The following is a 21,090-nucleotide window of genomic DNA, read 5'->3' as shown; positions in this document are numbered from 1 at the left end:
ACGTTAAGAACAAGCGGAGGGGAACTTTACAGGAATGACAGAAGACACGGTGTGGAGGTGGAGTGCTGGAAGGAGTGTCAGAGTAAAGTGACTCCTTAAATTAAATATTTGTAGCAGTGTGGCATCAAAGATGATGATTTTAATTCGCTTTTATGAGAGTGGAGAAGAAAATCCGCTGCCGATCGGAAACGGGGAAAAGCCGAGATCATCTTATTCAGACAAAAGCAGCAGTATGAAGTCAGAGACAGCAGGGTGTCACAAGGAGACGAGGTGTTCATTTACAATCACTCTCATGCACTCAGTGCTGACATTTTGTAGACTCTGTCTGACTCCCTGTCTTCTGCTTTCACATCAATTTAAATCAACACCAAACAGCATTAAAGCTCATTGTTAGAAAAAGTCTGATTAAATAGAATATAGTACAATTTTAACCCAGTATCTGATTATCTGATATTTACTGCAACTCAAAATAATCTACAAAATAATGCTGTCAGTCTTTTAATTTGTTTCAGTGTTTATCTAAAAAATATCATTACTCACTCCAGTCTGTGTAGTTTGTAACGTTCATCATTCTCCAGAGCAGAGAGACTCTTCACTTCTGAGTCTCCTAGATAATTCCAAGCCAGATTCAGTTCTCTCAGGTGTGAGGGGTTTGATCTCAGAGCTGAAGCCAGAGCAGCACAGCCTTCACCTGAGACACCACACTCACTCAACCTGCAGAGACACAATGACACTCTTCACTCTCTCAGTTTATGAATATCAAGACATACTTTGTGTATCTTGAAATGAGTGTGTGTGTGTGTGTGTGAGACAGAGAGATACTGAATGTTTAAATGGATTATTCAGTACTGACAAGAACAAGTCTGACTGTTTTATTTATGCAGAATGTGTTTGTCTGTTATTTTACACACATTCCATTGACTTGGAAGAACATTAGACCCTATTTTATTATTATCAAAGTGAAATCATTTAAAAATCACTCCTTATTTATGATGAAACACAATGTTTTGACATATTTTAGTGCATAGTGTGTGTGTGTGTGTGTGTGTTTTCACTATTGAGGAAAACTGCATAAGTTTAATACTGCTTGTCTGTTCGGTTGCTTCTGTAAAGCAGATCTGGCAACCCGGTTCATAGCAGCTAGACACAGACGTACTGAAAGAATCCTCACTAACAGAACAAAATTTCCTCTTTAAGAATTTCACCCTGCATCACACACAGTGTATTTAGTTTGTGTCTGAGCTGCAGTTTGTGTGATTAGTTACAGTGTTGTAATAAATTTCACAGTAATTTTAGACACATTGCAGTCGCATCAAGTCACGTTTTGTGCTGCAGCTTCTCACATACGTACATCTGAGCCAAAGACTCTGTGACAGATCATCAGTGTGCAATGAAAACAAACAATCTTCCTCCTCAGGACATTGATGATGAACCTAAAACCTCTGCTTCAGTCTCACTATTAGAGAATGTGTCTTACTGAGGAGCAGGTCATGTGACTCTCAGAGAGATGATCTTACTCCAGTTTCTCCAGTTTACAGAGAGGATTCTCCAGTACAGCAGAGAGACTCTTCACTCCTGAGTCTCCTAGTTTATTCCCAGCCAGATACAGTTCTCTCAGGTGTGAGGGTTTTAATCTCAGAGCTGAAGCCAGAGCAGCACAGCCTTCACCTGAGATATCACAATAACGCAACCTGCAGAGACACAATGACACACTCTTCATCAACACATTTTCATTACTTTAAAGATGATGAGTGGGATTTTATTATTCAGAATGACATGAGGATTTAATATCATCTGTTTATTCTAATTAACAATGTCCCTCATTTATAAAACTGGATATGAACGGGTTTGTGTGTAAATCGTTTGTACGAGCGTTTACACAAGAAATTTGGTGTTCATGAAAATCCTGTTCATTCGTATTCTCCTCGTGCTCCTGAGTGTGTGTACATTTATACATAAGAAGAAGTCTTTATTTATCACATATACATTACAGCACAGTCAAATTCTTTTCTTCACATTTCCCAGCTTGAGCCCCAGACTAACGAATGTAAACCTTGACTTGATCAACTTCAAATCACATCATTTGCATGGATTAATGAAAATGTATAAACTATATATTGTAATTTTATATAATATCCAGTTGAGTTTAAACTGTTTATTTTGAACATGTTTACAGCGTTTAGCAGACTCCTTTATCCAGAGAGACTTATAGAAGTTCTTTGGAGTTTCTATCAAAAACACATCCTCATGCTAGTTCACTAGATCAGGGACTAAGAGCACCACTGAGAACATTTGTGAAAACCAGATGTTTTATATTATTGGAGTTTATTAAAGAAAATAAAAAAGTGAGCCAATACAAACCCATAAATGAAGACAAATAAAACTAATCATTAAAGCGAGTACGAAGAAAATCAGACTTTCAGAGACTTTTGTAAATCCGGTGGAAAATTCGAGTTGGGTTTGACTCACGCAAACATTTACACACAACTTTACTAAAAGATCGATAAATGACCCCCAAAGTCATTAAAATAATACTTTGGGTGTTGATAGGTCTAAAGGAGTGAAAACAACTGGAGAGGTTAGAGAACAACTGTGAAAGATGGTGGAAGGTCATCAGTGGTCTGTGTTCCCAGAGGGGAAAAAGTAAGTAAGTATGAGACTGATAAATTTACAGTGAAGTCCATTGGACTGCTTCTGTAAAGCAGATCTGGCAACCCTCTTCATAGTGACTCCATTTTTATTTAAAAATCAAAATGTTCCATTTTTTTTTTTTTTAGCTTTTAAGTTCTATGACATTAACTTCTCATTTTAATTGATAAATTCTATATTTTGAGATCATTTGCACCATTTCCCTGCTGCATTTAAACCCTGCATCACACACAGTGTATTTAGTTTGTGTCGGAGCTGCAGTTTGTGTGATTAGTTACAGTGTTGTAGTAAATTTCACAGTAATTTTAGACACATTGCAGTCGCATCAAGTCACGTTTTGTGCTGCAGCTTCTCACATACGTACATCTGACCCAAAGACTCTGTGACAGATCATCAGTGTGCAGTGAAAAGAAACAATCTTCCTCCTCAGGACATTGATGATGAACCTAAAACCTCTGCTTCAGTCTCACTATTAGAGAATGTGTCTTACTGAGGAGCAGGTCATGTGACTCTCAGAGAGATGATCTTACCTCAGTATCTCCAGTTTACAGAGAGGATTCTCCAGTACAGCAGAGACACTCTTCACTCCTGAGACTCCTAGATTATTTCTACACAGAGTCAAATCTCTCAGGTGTGAGGGGTTTGATCTCAGAGCTGAAGTCAGAGCAGCACAGCCTTCATCTGAGATACCACAATTATACAACCTGCAGAGACACAATGACACACTCTTCATCAACACATTTTCATTACTTTAAAGATGATGTGTGGGATTTTATTATTCAGAATGACATGAGGATTTAATATCATCTGTTTATTCTAATTAACAATGTCCCTCATTTATAAAACTGGATATGAACGGGTTTGTGTGTAAATCGTTTTGTACGAGCGTTTACACAAGAAATTTGGTGTTCATGAAAATCCTGTTCATTCGTATTCTACTCGTGCTCCTGAGTGTGTGTACATTTATACATAAGAAGAAGTCTTTATTTATCACATATACATTACAGCACAGTCAAATTCTTTTCTTCACATTTCCCAGCTTGTTAGGAAGTTGGAGTCAGAGCGCAGGGTCAGACATGATACAGCGCCCCTGGAGCAGATAGGGTTAAGGGCCTTGCTCAAGGGCCCAACCTTCTGATCAGTAACCCATAGCCTTAACCATTATAATGATAAATCCTGGATACAGTTATGTACATCAGCCTCGTTCAGCTGGTAGAGGAGGAGGTGTTGGTCTCATCCATAGTCAAAATCTAGGCGTCACACAAAACCTAGTCATAAATTTAATTCTTTAACTTTAATTCTTTTATAATTTTGATAACCCGGAAGACCCTCTGAGAACAGCGGTTGTGTCCATCTTAGATTCAGTAGGGGATAATCAGAACGTAATCGGACCTACTCATAATGGTGGTCACACTCTTGACCTCATACTAACAGACGGATTAAATAGAGAAAATATTGTAATTTTTCCGCAGTCTGAAGTTGTCTCAGACCATTATCTTATCTCGTTCATAATACATATCGATCATAATATTTCCACCTCGCCTCACTACCGCGTAAAACGTACTTTCACATCAGCTACTGCACCGAGCTTCATAAACAACCTCCCAGAGACATCACTTAGATTTGGATCACCGTCTGATCCCAGGGAACTCGATCAGGAGACTGAATGCTTAGAGTCAACACTCCGCTACACGCTGGATAGAGTGGCTCCACTCAAAAGAAAATTAGAGAAAAAACTAGCACCCTGGTATAACGATCAAACGCGAACCTTAAAACAGACCTCTCGACAACTAGAACGTAAATGACCAAAACCAAACTGGTGATATTTCAAACAGCATGGAAGGAGAGTCTACTGAACTATAGACAATCTCTTAGCGATGCTAGAAAAGTCTCTCTCTCCACCTTAATAGGAGATAACAAAACAATTCTAGATTCCTATTCAACACAGTAGCAAAACTAACTAGGAATAAAACCACTACAGAGAGAAACACTCAATCATTACATAGCAGTGAAGGTTTGATGAAATTTTTTATTGGTAAAGTTGAAAATATTAGATGTGAAATTCAGTCTATTAAATTAAAACCAGACAGTATTATAACTAACCCTGTAGATGATAATATAGCAATATCAGATCAATGTTTAGAATGTTTTACTCCCCTTAGAGAGACCGAACTAGCTTCATTAATCTCTTCAGCCAATTCATCAACTTGCATACTAGATCCTGTACCTACATGTTTCTTTAAACAGATTTGTCCTGGAGTAATTGAATTGCTTTTAAATATAATCAATTCTTCCCATAGCACTGGCTATGTACCTAAATCACTTAAATTAACAGTTATTAAACCCCTGATTAAAAAACCTGACCTTGACCCCTCTCAACTGTCCAGCTATAGACCGATATCAAATCTCCCCTTCATCTCCAAGATCTTAGAAAAGGTTGTAGCACAGCAGCTATGCTCGTACTTACACAGGAACATTCATGAAATGTATCAGTCAGGATTTAGACCTCATCATAGCACAGAGACAGCGCTGGTTAAAGTAGTAAATGACCTACTACTGACCTCTGATCAGGGTTGTGTCTCGCTGCTTGTGTTACTCGACCTTAGAGCAGCTTTTGATACTATAGATCATACTATTCTCCTTGATAGATTAGAAAATGTTGTTGGCATTAAGGGAACAGTCCTCTCTTGGCTCAGGTCTTATCTGACCGATCGTATCAGTTCGTAGATGTAAATGAAGACTTCTCCACACAGACCGACGTTAAATTTGGTGTTCCACTAGGTTCTGTTTAGGCCCACTGCTTTTTACTTTATATATGCTACCTCTAGGTCAAATTATTCATAAACATGGAATTATCTTCCACTGTTATGCTGATGATGCACAGCTGTATGTTTCAGCGAAGCCAGAGGACAGACAGCAGCTTAGTAAAGTTGAAGAATGTGTAAAGGACATTAGATGTTGGATGCTAACTAACTTCCATCCATCCATCTTCTACCGCTTACTCCTTTTCAGGGTCGCGGGGAGCCTGGAGCCTATCTCAGGGAGCATCGGGCACAAGGCGGGGTACACCCTGGACAGGGTGCCAGTCCATTGCAGGCTAACTAACTTCCTTTTACTTAACTCTGATAAGACAGAAGTACTTGTATTAGGACCACGTGTAGCTAGAAGTAATCTTTCTGATCACATGGTTACTCTGGATGTTCTTTCTGTTTCATCATGTGCAGCAGTAAAAGACCTTGGAGTGATTATTGACTCCAGTCGATCATTTGATGCTCATGTAGATAATATTACTAGGACAGGCTTCTTTCATCTCAGAAATATTTCTAAGATAAGAAATATATTGTCACTACATGATGCAGAAATATTAGTTCATGCATTCGTCACCTCTAGACTAGATTACTGTAATGCCTTACTGTCTGGATGTTCCAGTAGGAGCATAAACAAACTCCAGTTAATCCAGAATGCAGCTGCTAGAGTCCTAACTAGAACTAGAAGATACGACCTCATCACCCCGATCTTATCCACACTGCATTGGCTTACAGTTGAAATCTCGCACTGATTATAAAATACTATTATTAACCTATAAAGCACTAAATGGTCTCGCACCACAGTATCTAAGCGACCTTTTGGTTTTCTATGATCTGCCACGCCTACTTAGATCAAAAGATGCAGGCTATTTGTTGGTACCTCGAATAGCGGAGGCTACAGCAGGGGGAAGAGCTTTCTCTTATAGAGCCCCACAGTTATGGAACAGTCTTCCAATTAGTGTTCGGGACTCAGACACAGTCTCAGTGTTTAAGTCTAGGCTTAAAACATATTTGTTTACTCAAGCCTACCCTGACTAGACTTTCTGTTACGCTAAGCACAGTCCTAATAATCTCTTCTTCCCTCTCTCCTTCTGTCGATCCACACACGATTTTATGGAGATACTAGAGATCCTGATCCTCTCTGCTCTCCGGACCTGCCTGATCCGTTTCGGATGTCCTGCCTCTGGATGGAGCTCTCATCTACTCCAATTCCAGATTGCTGGGACTACGGCTGCTTCTAGGCCAAACAGAATTCATATAAAACCATAATGAACTTTTTCACACTATCTGTTGTTACCCAGATGAGGATGGGTTCCCTTCTGAGTCTGGTTCCTCTCAAGGTTCTTCCTCTTAACATCTTAGCGAGTTTTTCCTTGCCACTGGCTTGTTCACTGGAATAAATTCACACTTTTAATATCTGTATACCGTGTTTATATATTTCTGTAAAGCTGCTTTGAGACAATGTCTATTGTAAAAAGCACTATATAAATAAAATTGATTGAATAATTTGCCTTAACTTATAATTGCATGGATTACTGTAATTTTATATCTGGAATATCCTGTGAGTTTAAAACTGTTTATTTTTAACATGTTTACAGCGTTTATCAGACTCCTTTATCCAGAGCGACTTTTGGCTGCATTTTCTCTGCAGGTCTTGACGACCCGCTTACATCTTCTTTTAAAAAGTGACCCATATCCGATATCTGCATTTACACTATACACCTCGTGAAACAACCCGAGGTAGACGTCACCGGAATCTTAGGCTGAAAAGGAACTAAAAATGCTGCAACTGACGCAGACGAAAATATAATACAAGCTTTTGTTTTCCACACCGTATTTAAAGATCAGCAAAACACCGGTCTCTTAAGCGCAGAAAAAAGAAGAGAGCCCTTGTCGAGAGTTGTGTTTTCGCGGTTGGTGTCCACCTGAGTTGACGACATTCGCCACTGTCGCTTTTTCAATGATGTATGACTCGCATTGTCAGGGGAATATCCGATCTGTCTGATTACATGGCAGACGCAAATGCACATATCCAATTCATATCAGATTTATTTCCACGTATGAATGAGGCCTGAAACGGATCTGAGAATACTGGAACTGTGAAAGATGGTGGAAGGTCGTCAGTGGTCTGTGTTCCCCAGACGGAAAAAAGTAAGTAAGTATGAGCCCATTGGGCTGCTTCTGTAAAGCAGATCTGGCAACCCTCTTCATAGTGACTCCATTTTTATTTAAAAATCAAATGTTCCATTTTTTTTACCTTTTAAGTTCTATAACATTAACTTCTCATTTTAATAAATAAATTCTATATTTTGAGATCATTCGCACCGTTTCCCTGCTGCATTTAAACCCTGCATCACACACAGTGTATTTAGTTTGTGTCTGAGCTGCAGTTTGTGTGATTAGTTACAGTGTTGTAGTAAATTTCACAGTAATTTTAGACACATTGCAGTCGCATCAAGTCACGTTTTGTGCTGCAGCTTCTCACATACGTACATCTGACCCAAAGACTCTGTGACAGATCATCAGTGTGCAGTGAAAAGAAACAATCTTCCTCCTCAGGACATTGATGATGAACCTAAAACCTCTGCTTCAGTCTCACTATTAGAGAATGTGTCTTACTGAGGAGCAGGTCATGTGACTCTCAGAGAGATGATCTTACCACAGTTTCTCCAGTTTACAGAGAGGATTCTCCAGTACAGCAGAGAGACTCTTCACTCCTGAGTCTCCTAGTTTATTCTCAGACAGATCCAGGTCTCTCAGGTGTGAGGGGTTTGATCTCAGAGCTGAAGTCAGAGCAGCACAGCCTTCATCTGAGACACCACACCTCCACAACCTGCAGAGACACAATGACACACTCTTCATCAACACATTTTCATTACTTTAAAGATGATGTGTGGGATTTTATTATTCAGAATGACATGAGGATTTAATATCATCTGTTTATTCTAATTAACAATGTGCCTCATTTATAAAACTGGATATGAACGGGTTTGTGTGTAAATCGTTTGTACGAGCGTTTACACAAGAAATTTGGTGTTCATGAAAATCCTGTTCATTCGTATTCTACTCGTGCTCCTGAGTGTGTGTACATTTATACATAAGAAGAAGTCTTTATTTATCACATATACATTACAGCACAGTCAAATTCTTTTCTTCACATTTCCCAGCTTGAGCCCCAGACTAACGAATGTAAACCTTGACTTGATCAACTTCAAATCATATCATTTGCATGGATTAATGAAAATGTATATACTATATATTGTAATTTTATATAATATCCAGTTGAGTTTAAACTGTTTATTTTGAACATGTTTACAGCGTTTAGCAGACTCCTTTATCCAGAGAGACTTCTAGAAGTTCTTTGGAGTTTCTATCAAAAACACATCCTCATGCTAGTTCACTAGATCAGGGACTAAGAGCACCACTGAGAACATTTGTGAAAACCAGATGTTTTATAATATTGGAGTTTATTAAAGAATATAAAAAAGTGAGCCAATACCAACCCATAAATTAAGACAAATAAAATTAATCATGAAAGTGTCTCACAACATTGTAACTAATCACACAATCTGCAGCTCAGACACAAACTAAATACACTGTGTGTGATGCAGGGTTTAAATGCAGCAGGGAAATGGTGCAAATGATCTCAAAATATAGAATTTATCAATTAAAAAGAGACGTTAATGTCATAGAACTTAACACAATGAGACACTTCACTCCTGATAAATTCACAGTGAAGTCCATTGGGCTGCTTCTGTAAAACAGATCTGGCAACCCTCTTCATAGTGATTCCATTTTTAATTACAAATCATTTATTGAAAGTTTTACACATAAAATGTATTGATGTGTTAAGTTCTATGACTAACTTCTCATTTTAATTGATAAATTTCTATATATTGAGATCATTTGCACCATTTCACTGCTGCATTTAAACCCTGCATCACACACAGTGTATTTAGTTTGTGTCTGAGCTGCAGTTTGTGTGATTAGTTACAGTGTTGTAGTAAATTTCACAGTAATTTTAGACACATTGCAGTCGCATCAAGTCACGTTTTGTGCTGCAGCTTCTCACATACGTACATCTGACCCAAAGACTCTGTGACAGATCATCAGTGTGCAGTGAAAAGAAACAATCTTCCTCCTCAGGACATTGATGATGAACCTAAAACCTCTGCTTCAGTCTCACTATTAGAGAATGTGTCTTACTGAGGAGCAGGTCATGTGACTCTCAGAGAGATGATCTTACCCCAGTATCTCCAGTTTACAGAGAGGATTCTCCAGTACAGCAGAGAGACTCTTCACTCCTGAGTCTCCTAGTTTATTATCAGACAGAATCAGTTCTCTCAGGTGTGAGGGGTTTGATTTCAGAGCTGAAGCCAGAGCAGCATAGCCTTCATCTGAGATATCACACCTACTCAGCCTGCAGAGACACAATGACACACTCTTCATCAACACATTTTCATCTTGGTTTAAAACTTACTGTAAAGATGATGTGTGTTATGTTGGACTGTCTCCCTTCTCTTGTCCAATCACAAGATATTATTAACAGGGATGCACCGAAATGAAAATTCTTGGCCGAAGCCGAAACCGAACATGTTTTTTCGTGTTTTTTTTCCATTTATTTTGCCATTTTTTTCACCACTGCATAAATTCAATAGTCAAAATGTGCTTTTTACTGTTTTGTCTTGCTTTTCAAAGAAAAAAATAAATTACAAAAACTACAATTTCAAAATATTTATTTTAACACTGAACTTTTTTTTTTTCATTCCTGCAGGCACAGGCTACCAACAAGGCACAATATAACTTTAAATAAATAAATGAGTAAAATGAAAATATTTTGATGTGGTCATCTTTGAGCCCCTTGAATAGCCGATGTTAGGCCTATGACTGACTGCTGAAAGAATGGAACACTCTGTAGACTACAACAAAAAAGTGCATTAAAAAGTGCATTAAAAAGTGTGCGGAAAATGGTTCCATTGGGTTCTACAGGGCTGATTATATTGGGGATATGTACCGCTCGCGCCCCTGTACACCTCGCCGAGTGTTATAGTAGATATAGTAGAGTTAGATACGTTGTTAATGTTCTTGTTCCTTGATAGATTTAGTTAGTTTAAACTATAGATTAGTTCATTTAGTCCCTTTGCCTGTCTTGAGTTTTTTGGATTATGATTTGGATGTGTCTGCCTGTCCTTAAATAAATACGTCTTTACCTGCTTCCGTACTCTACTCCCTTACGTCTCGCGACGTGACAGAACTCTCCGGAACAGAAACAAAAAAGTAAACATCCGAAGAGCTCGTGCGTCGAGCACGTAGTTCGTGCATGTGCGCGGTCCCTCATCGAGGTCGTGACATTCGCAGGTCTCACTCTGGTTGCGTCATCAAACACGCCATTGCTCGGTCAAATTTATTCGGCATTTTCACTTATTCGGCCGAACACCGAAAATGCTTTTTTTGCTATTTTCGGCCGAATAATTTCGGTTGCCGAACATTCGGTGCATCCCTAATTATTAATACTGAACAATTATGGTGTAAAACTACTGCTGGTTTATGTTAAAAGTAACGAGTCAGGGTTTTTTTTAAATCTCTGTATAAATGTGTTTTTATACACATATCTAAGTGCATTTAATTATTACTTTAATGCACAAGTGATATGTTTAATGACTAATATATTTGTTCTGTATGTTGTACTGATTTAACTGAAAAAACAGAACTGTACACAACTATTAACTGCAGCTTTTAGTGAGTACTGTGTCTCTCAGAGAGATGATCTTACTTCAGATTTTTTACTTTACACTGAGGATTCTCCAGTAGAGCAGAGACACGCTTCACTCCTGAGGCTCCTAGATCACTCTCAGTCAGATCCAGTGTATCCACAGTCAGATGCAGTTCTCTCAGATTGGAGGTTTCTGAGCTGAGCACTGAGGCCAGAGCTGACCAACCACTGTTTTGAATTGTATCACACCTGATACTGAAGGAAATAATACATAATGAACTAACAGTAATGCAAATTATCAAACAAGTCCTCAAAGCTTTCACTGAAACTTCTCAGTTTCAAAAGCACAAACATCAGTTAGACAAAAGTCCCACACAGTCAGAGCTGTTCAGATTCGGCTTGGTGGGAGTTTTCAGCTGCGTACATCATCACACACACATTGTATAAACATGGAGTATAAGATCCGGGACACCAAATGGGAAAGCAAGAGTCTGATCTAAAATGTTATTAATAGGAGAAAAGAAAGAGTCTAAAGTGTCATGAAGAGTTAGATTGATCTGAACAGCTAAGACATTTGATTTGTTCTCTTAACACTGTAACAGTAGAACAGTTCTATTCAGATTTACTTACATTGCTTTTCTGGATGCTGCAATCACAGGCATCACCTTCACAAGAATCTCCTCTCTTATTTTATCTGTAGAGATATATTTACTCTGGTCAAATTCCTCCAGCTCCTCTGCTGATGTCAGTAAGACAAACACCAGAGCAGACCACTGTGAAGAAGAGAGTTCACTTTGTTTTCCAGATTTCAGGTAGCGTTGGATTTCCTCCACTAGAGAATTGTCCCCCAGTTCATTCAGACAGTGGAACAGATTGATGGCTTTCTCTGTAGGGGTATCTTCACTGATCATCTCCTTGATGTACTGTACTGTGTTCCTCTTTCCTGTCTGGGAGCTACTTCCTGTATGTGTTACTAAGGCACGTAAGAGTTTCTGATTGGACTCCAGTGAGAGACCCAGAAGAAAGCGGAGGAAAAGATCCAGATGTCCAGTCTCACTCTTTAAGGCCTGATCTACAGCACTCTTGTGGACATCTGAAATTGTCTTAAAGTCCCGACTCTGTTCAAGAACATTTCTCTTTTCCTTCATGCATGTCAGGTGCACATACAGAGCTGCGAGATGCTCCTGAATGCTCAGATGAACAAAGCAGTACACTTTACTCTGGTGAAGCCCAAACTCTTCTCTGAAGATCTGAGTACACACACCTGAGTACACTGCTGCTTCTCTCACATCAATGCCACACTCTCTCAGGTCTTCCTCATAGAAGATCAGGTTGCCTTTCATCAGCTGCTGAAAAGCCAGTTTTCCCAGTTTGAGAAGCATTTCTTCATCACTCTCCTGCTTCTTTGAGTACTTTTCTCTTATGATGTTTGTCTGAATGATGAGGAAGCGCGTGTACATTTGAGTCAGAGTCTTGGGCATCTCTCCGCTCTCTGCTTCATCCAACAATCTCTCTAGAACAGTGGCTGAAATCCAGCAGAAGACTGGGATGTGGCACATGATGTAGAGGCTTCTTAATGACTTCAGGTGTGTGATGATGTTATTGGCCAGGCTCTGATCACTGATCCTCTTCCTGAAGTACTCCTCCTTCTGTGGGTCACTGAACCCTCGTACCTCTGTGACTCGATGGACACACTCAGAGGGGATTTGATCAGCTGCTGCGGGTCGGGAGGTGATCCAGATGAGAGCAGAGGGAAGCAGATTCCCTTTGATCAGGTTTATCAGCAGCACATGCACTGATGCTGATTCAGTTACATCACACACTCTCTCTGTGTTCTGGAAATCCAGAGGAAAACGACACTCGTCCAATCCATCAAAAATGAACAGAACCTTTTCCAAACTGGACATTTCTGTTTCTTTTGTCTCCTTAAAACAGACATGAAGGAGATCCATCAGACTCAGTTTCTGGTCCTTCATCAAATTCAGCTCTCTGAAAGGAAGTGGAAACATGAGCTGGACGTCCTGATTTACTTTCCCTTCAGCCCAGTCCAGAATGAACTTCTGCACAGAAACTGTTTTTCCGATGCCAGCGACTCCCTTTGTCAGCACAGTTCTGATGGGTTTGTCGTGATCAGATAAGGGCTTAAAGATGTCACTGCATTTGATCGGTGTTTCCTCTGTTGTTGTTCTCCTGGATACTGCCTCGATCTGTCTCACCTCATGTTCTTTATTGACGTCTCCACTGTCTCCCTCGGTGATGTAGAGCTCTGTGTAGATCTCATTCAGGAGTCTTCGGTTTTCCGGGTTTATCATCACTCCATTTAAACACTGAAACTTCTTCACCAGATTTAATTTGAACTTTTCCTGGAATTCATTTACAGCAGCAGGTTCTGGGTCGTGTCTGTGACAGGGTGAAGAAGGAAGACATGGTGAGACATGGGGTCTAATTATTAGAGTTTAAGATCACACTTTTTTCTGACTGTTACCACAGATAACCATTCTTTATGATGTTCTCACTGTGTATTTGCCTTATTCTACAGCATGTGTTCTATAATCTAATCACTCTGCAGGAAATAACAGCAGAGATGTTTATAATACCAGCGCGTCAGTGTCACAGTCATGTTGTTGGGTTTGATCTTACCCTGTAGCTGTGATGTTCTTTTCTCTTCTGTCTCCTGACTTCTGTAGAACACTGGGAATAAAAACTGTAGCTGTTAAAGACAATAACTTTCATCACTTTAAAAACAATTGTAGTGGGGGTTCGAATTCGGAGTTCGACGGAGTAAGACGCGAAGTTGGAGGCTCCTGCTGATTTCGATTAAAATTGTAATTAATTAGCACTTTTTGGTCATATAATATATTTTGACTTATTCTACTTCTTTCCCTTGTTTGCACTTTTAATTTTGTGGCTCGTTAAAATGTCTGGAAAGAACACGAAACTCGTGGTAGCATTCAGACACGACTGGGGCCGAGGGTGCGCGCCGCGAGCGAGCCCCCTTCTCCCCCTGAATCCGCATCCGCGTTGCCGAGCGGTATCCCTGACTTCGCCGCACTCAAGCTTGAGCTGCTGGCTTTACTGAGGAAGGACATTGCCGATATTTTTAAAAAGGAGTTCCAGGAGATTCTCAGGGATGCACTTCGGCTCTAATTGGCTATTTATATTCCTATGGTTTACGTTATTTAAATGGTTAGTAGTAATATGGATCCCAGCATAGCTGGGACAGACACGCCTTTAAGATTTATTAGTTGGAACATCAGAGGTATGGGTAATCCTGTCAAGAGATCTAAGGTTTTTACACATTTGAAACGTTTAAACTCCAATATAGTATTTTTACAGGAGACGCACCTACGTATTAAAGATCATCAAAGATTACACTGCCTTGTGTGAGTCAAGTCTTCCACTCGAACTTTAATTCAAAAGCAAGAGGGGTCGGTATTTTAATTGACAAAAGGTCACAGTTTTCATCCACTAACGTTATCGCTGATGTGAACGGTAGATATATTATAGCTGCTGGTACTCTGACGCAAAGACAGGTGTTGTTGGTAAATGTATACGCTCCAAACTTTGATGATGTGGAATCTGCTAATAGATTGTTGAGCAATCTCCCTTTCTTAAATACTCACCTGTTGATTTTCGGTGGAGATTTAAACTGTGTAACTGACCCAAACTTAGATCGGTCTAATCCCCGTACTCTGAATCAATCTGCGATGTCTAAAACATTTTCCGATTTTATGTGTCAGAACGGTCTCGTTGATCCCTGGAGATCCCGTAACCCCTCTCTTAAAAAGTTCTCTTTCTTCTCCCAGGTGCATCATTCCTATTCGAGGATTGATGATTTTTTATAGACAGCACTCTTGATTCTTGTGTAGTTTCTTCTATCTGGGTATTGTAATTTCTGACCATGCGCCTCTACAATTAGATATTCATCTTTCTATTTATAAACGTAGCCCACCGCCTTGGAGATTTAATTCTCTTCTTTTAGCAGACAGTGAATTCTGAGTTAATTTCTACTTCTATTGATGACTTTCTTTTCTTCAGTCAGAATGACTCCACCTCTTATTCATTGTTATGGGAGACACTTCAATCCTATATCAGAGGGCAGATTATTTCTTATTCTGCTCGCTGTAATGAAAAACGCACTGCTGGGGTTAATGAACTTACATCTGCGATCAGTAACCTCGATCAGAGATGTGCACTGAACCCCTCTCCAGAACTTCTTAAACAGCGTCTCGACTTGCAGGCAGAATTTAATCTTATTTCGACTAAAGAGGCGGAACGCTTGTTGTTACGTACTCGTGGTTCATATTATGAACACGGCGACAAGCCGAGTCATTTACTGGCACATCAGCTACGGCGACAGGCCACTTCCCGTCTAGTATAAAAAACAGTATAACTAGTATATACCTAGTATAAAAAACACTTCTAATATTGTCACTACAGATCCCATGGAAATTAATGCTACTTTTAAATCGTTTTACTCTTCGCTTTATAAATCCGAATTTCCTACAGACAATACTAAAGTGAATGCATTTCTTCAAAACCTTTGTAACCCTGTTATTAATTTGAATACTGCTATGCAACTGGACTCCCCACTCTCTCTTGAAGAAATTTTAATTTCAGTTAAAACTATGCAATCTAACAAAGCTCCTGGCCCGGACGGGGTTCCAGTTGAATTTTTTAAACGTTTATTGGAAAACTAGCTCCATTGCTTTTGGCTATGTTCAACGAATCTTTGGAATGTGGGTCTTTGCCTCCAACATTGACACAAACCACTATAGCTCTGCTTCTTAAGGAGGGTAAGGATCCGTCCTCCTGCGGTTCTTATAGACCGCTGTCTCTGCTTAATGCAGATGTGAAGGTGTTGGCGAAAGTAATGGCATCTCGTTTAGAGAATGTACTCCCTTATATTATACCTGAAGAGCAGAACGGTTTTATAAAGGGACGTCAATTGTTTTTCAATACCCGTGCACTCTTTAATATAATTTATTCAAAGCATTCGTCTGTGCTCCCTGAGATTGTGATTTCATTAGATGCTGAAAAAGCATTTGACAGGGTTGAGTGGGAGTATTTGTTTGCAGTCTTGAGGAAGTTCGGATTTGGGGATAAATTTATTTCTTGGATTAGCCTCCTTTACTCATCCCCTAATGCCAGGGTTCAGACAAATGATATTTATTCGGATTATTTTGCTCTCGGACGAGGGTGTCGTCAAGGCTGTCCTTTATCCCCTCTGCTTTTTGCTGTCGCTATCGAGCCGCTGTCTACTGCACTAAAATCTTCTCCCTTGTTTAAAGGAATAGTTCGATACGGTGTAGAATACAAATTGTCGCTATGTGCTGATGATTTGTTATTGTATGTAACCGATCCTGTTGCCTCTATGCCAGCTGTCTCGGGTGTTCTGGAGTCCTTCGGTGTTGTCTCTGGTTATAAATTAAATTCAGATAAAAGCGACTGTTTTCCTGTCAATACTGCAGCATTTTCTCTCCAACAGTCAGATCTACTGTTTCGATTTAGTCAGTCAGGGTTTAAATACCTAGGTATCAACGTGACACGCTCTTTATCTAATCTTTCATCAGCTAACTTCACTCCCCTTATCTCAAAGGTTAAATCTAACATTCAGAGTTGGGGTAACTTACCCCTTTCTCTAATTGGCAGGATCAATGTCGTCAAAATGTATATATTACCGAAGTTTCTTTTCTTCCAGCAAGTTCCTCTTTCTCTGCCAAAATCATTCTTGATTTTTCGATTGAATTTCGATTGAATGAATTCTCGATTCATTGGATAAGATAATTAGCACATTTATTTGGGGAGGGAATCCACCAAGGGTTAGGAAATCTTTATTGCAGAAATGTAGACTCAGTGGAGGACTTGCATTACCCATAATTCTATCACTGGGCTGCGCACATTCATAAACTTTGCTACAGGATTAAATCTCCTGGATCTTCTTGGTGTAAATTGGAACTATCTTCTTGTACGGAATCCTCTTTACCTGCTTTGCTTTACTCCTCTTTACCTACAAAACTCTCCCTATATACTGATAATCTAGTTGTCCTCAACACACTTATGACTTGGTATCAATTTAGACGGCGCTTTAAATTTGTAGGTGCATCCTCTTTGGGTCCTTTAGTCAACAACCATCTATTTCCTCCATCGTGTTTGGACTCCACATTTTCAGTATGGTATGACAAGGGTATTAAACAAGTTAAAAATCTGTATGCCGATGGTGTGTTTGATAGCTTTGCCAATCTGGCATCCACTTATGACCTCCCTGTGATGCATTTTTTTCGGTATTTTCAAATTCGGAATTTCGTTTCTAGATGTTTTCCTGATTTCCCCTCTGCGCCTCCTGAACAGGCTTGGGAAAGCTTGTTTTCAAAAATCCGCATCAGAGAGGAATGATTTCTAGGATTTATGATGTTATTCTGGCGCTAGGTGGTGAGTCGAGTAAGAAAATTAGGAATGCGTGGGAAACGGAGTTAGGAGTACAGATAAGTGAGGAGTGTTGGGAACATGCTATAGGGAGGGTACAGTCTACCACTTCTTGTGCTCGTCTTGGACTTACACAGTTCAAAGTTTTACTCAGAGTCCATCTGTCCAAGCCGAGACTTTCTGTGATGTATCCGGATGTAGAGGACAGGTGTGATAAATGCCATGGCTCTCCCTGCCATCTTGGCCATATGTTTTTCTTCTGCCCTGATCTCCATGGTTTTTGGTCTGGTTTCTTTACCATCATGTCCACTATTCTCAGGGTAGATTTAAAGCCTTGTCCATTGATTGCTGTATTTGGGATTCCTGATGACTCAGTTCCATTGAGCTCGATACAAAAGGATGTTATTGCTTTCACATCCCTTATAGCAAGACGTTCCCTACTGTTGCATTGGAAGTCTGCTAAATTAAAAGTCTGCTAGTTAAAAACTTTTAATTTTGTTTTCCTTTGTTAGTATAAAAAGAAAAAAAAACCTGTGAATGTTTACTGCTGTGTGTTGCTCAATTTGTTTTTTTTTTCTTCTCAATGGAATATTCGGGAAAGGGAGGGGAGGAGAGAAGAGAAAAGGTGATGTTCAGCAGAAATGTTCAATAAAAATAAAACTGGAAAAAAAACAATTGTAGTAAGGGCATTAAAATTTAGAACACACACTGCTAAATACAACATCACCAACATTGTGGACCTGAAGAAAAATGTGTCCGTTTTAATTTGAAGTTTTCTAGACTTTATCTTTATTTACATCTAGATGTGTTAAATAACTTAGAACATGGCACCTTATCATGCAGGAAATGAAAGCTGAAATTCTGATCTATCGTCTCATTCATCTTTTATCTCCAACCCAAATGTCTTCAGTGTATAGCAAAAGTGAAAGTACTGGCCTCGCTGTTCCAATACTTGTGGAGGGGACTGTATATGGTCATTATGGTTGTAACAGAACATGAGGACATCATTCAGAATGAACAGATAATGTGTCCTGAATGGATGCAGATACAGATCATTATTATTTTAAAAACCTGCTAGAAAGGTTCACAGGTATAAAAATCTGTAACTCTATCCAGAATTATACGACACTGTGGATGAGATTCAGTCCGTCACCTGTAGGGACAATTTAGTTATCAGTAGACCCACTGTCATGATTTTGGGAGGTGAGATGATTAAATTGAGGAAAATGCTGATTGTGATTATTATTATTAATAAACTCTGTAATGTCAGTTATATGATTTATGGTAAATAATCAGTGCCTGTGTTCATATAAAGAGTCTCCATTTTCTATTATATTTTACAGAAATACTCAGACACATCACTCTTCATGGAGACACGTCCAAGTAACCGTGATCTCAATGGTGCCTGGATTTTAGCACAAAACAACAATGTTGTTACTTTGCACTTCCTGTTCATTTTAGAATCAGTGTTGAATACTTGCTTCTGTTTTATGAAATTTTATAGTCTGGTGTTTATGTACATTATATTATTTTCATAATTCTAATTTCCTCCAGACATTACTGTGACTTTAACTATGAGAATTATGGGATGTTACCTGTGTACAGATGATGAGTCTTTATTTCTAAAGTTCCCAGGAGGATCCATAGACTCATCACTCTTCATGGAGACACAGCTGGGTTCTGGGGAGTCTGATTTCTCTCTCTGTAGTTTACTGTACAACATTATAGAAAGTTCTTTATATACACGATTTACAGATATTGACTGACTTGTTAATTTGAGTTAATTTGCTCTAATAATGAACAGTGGAATGTACAGTCTTTATTGGTTGTGTTAATTATTTTGTCATTACTATTACTTTTACTGTCACATCAAGATACATTTACTTCATATATTACGTATATGACACTGTGAAACACTGAACTGCACATTTATTGATATTTATTACTCTAAAATGTTCAGTGAAAGTACTGTAGCAGCATTAGAGTCTAATTAAAGTATAGAATACACCGATAAATATCAGAATGCTGCTACTGACCCTGGACTGGATAAAAGAATGTGCAACACGGCCTTTCTCTCTGCCGTGACTTTAACTATGAGAATTATGGGATGTTACCTGTGTACAGACGAGGAGTCTTTATTTCTAAAGTTCCCAGGAGGATCCATAGATTCATCACTCTTCATGGAGATACAGCTGGGTTCTGGGGAGTCTGATCTCTTTCTCTGTAGTTTACTGTACAACATAATAATAATAATAATAATAAACTTTATTTTATAAAGCAGTTTCCTTTAAAGCAGTTTCTCAAAGCGCTGTACATAAAATCACAGTCCACAGAAAAATAAAACAAATAAAAGTTAATAAGAACAAAAACAACAACATTAATAATAAAAATAATTATAAAACAATCTAAGAAGACATCAGCAGTCGAATGCAAGTTTAAAAAAGTGTGTCTTGAGAAGAGCTTTAAAAATGCCAAGAGTCTGGGCTTCCCTGAGTTCAGGAGGAAGAGAGTTCCAAAGTGAAGGAGCAGAGACAGAAGTCCTGTCACCCATAGATTTTAGGTGCGTTTGTGGAACAGTTAACAGATTACACTGTGAGGAGCGCAGTCTGCGATTTGGGGTGTAAGGGATTAATAAGCCAGATAAGTATTACGGAGCCAATCCATGTAATGCCTTGTATGTCAACATCATGATCTTAAAATGGACACGGAACCTGACCTGGAGCCGGTGTAAGGACTTCAAAACAGGAGTAATATGGTCACATTTCCTGGTTCCTGTCAGGATCCGGGCGGCAGAGTTTTGAACATATTGCAATTTGTTAATTGCCGTTTTAGAAACTCCGGTTAAAACGGCATTACAGTAATCCAGCCGTGTGACAACAAATGAATTAATCAGCTTTTCAGCCGCAGATCAATTTAGCATAGGGCGTGGTCTGGCTATATTTCTGAGGTGAAAAAAGGATGCCTTCACAGTGCTCTGAACAAAAGAATCAAATGAGAGGCTGGTCTTCGGGTCTCTAGAACAGAGCCATCAACAAACAGAGGCAGTGGAGCAGCTTTGAGAATTTGATGATGGGAACCTATAAGCATAACCCCAGTTTTCCCGCTGTACAGGCACAGAACGTTATTATTCATCCATGTTTTTATCTCAGAAATACAATCAAAGATAACAAGCATCGATGTTTTCACCAGATTTAGAGTGAATGTAGATTTGGGTATCGTCAGCATAAAAGTGATAATGGAGGCCAAGCGATCGTAGCAGATGCCCAAGTGGAGATAGATAAATATTGAAGAGTAGAGGGCCTAGAACCGAACCCTGAGGAACACCAGTGAGCAGCGAGCCAGTGTCAGACCTGAAGCCACACATAGAAATAAAATGGGAACGGTCAGTAAAATAGGATTTAAACCAGTTTAAAACTGTCCCGGACACACCAAAAACACTTTCAAGGCGGGTAAGCAAAATACCATGATCCACAGGATCGAAGGCGGCTCTAAGGT

General features: G+C 39.2%; 1 protein-coding gene across 25 annotated transcripts in view; it reads right to left on the bottom strand.

The window, feature by feature from the left end:
- The window catches only part of LOC128616309 (uncharacterized), a 250,341-nt gene that overhangs the window by 127,815 nt on the left and 101,436 nt on the right, over positions 1-21,090 (bottom strand). For 15 of the 25 annotated variants that reach the window (XM_053638889.1, XM_053638893.1, XM_053638880.1 and 12 more), the window contains 9 exons: positions 19,710-19,826; positions 19,191-19,307; positions 13,810-13,860; positions 11,800-13,569; positions 11,230-11,424; positions 9,703-9,876; positions 8,116-8,289; positions 3,180-3,353; positions 1,518-1,691 (listed from right to left, as the gene is read on the bottom strand). In XM_053638889.1, the coding sequence (XP_053494864.1) occupies positions 1,518-1,691; positions 3,180-3,353; positions 8,116-8,289; positions 9,703-9,876; positions 11,230-11,424; positions 11,800-13,569; positions 13,810-13,860; positions 19,191-19,307; positions 19,710-19,826 (2,946 nt within the window). The remainder of the gene's footprint in view (positions 1-1,517; positions 1,692-3,179; positions 3,354-8,115; positions 8,290-9,702; positions 9,877-11,229; positions 11,425-11,799; positions 13,570-13,809; positions 13,861-19,190; positions 19,308-19,709; positions 19,827-21,090) is intronic. The other 10 variants (XM_053638892.1, XM_053638895.1, XM_053638883.1 and 7 more) reach the window with 9 other exon arrangements.

Source organism: Ictalurus furcatus, chromosome 12, assembly GCF_023375685.1.
Source record: "Ictalurus furcatus strain D&B chromosome 12, Billie_1.0, whole genome shotgun sequence".
NCBI lineage: Eukaryota > Metazoa > Chordata > Actinopteri > Siluriformes > Ictaluridae > Ictalurus > Ictalurus furcatus.
The sequence above is the reverse complement of the archived record's forward strand: the minus strand, read 5'-3'. Positions and strand labels throughout refer to the sequence as shown.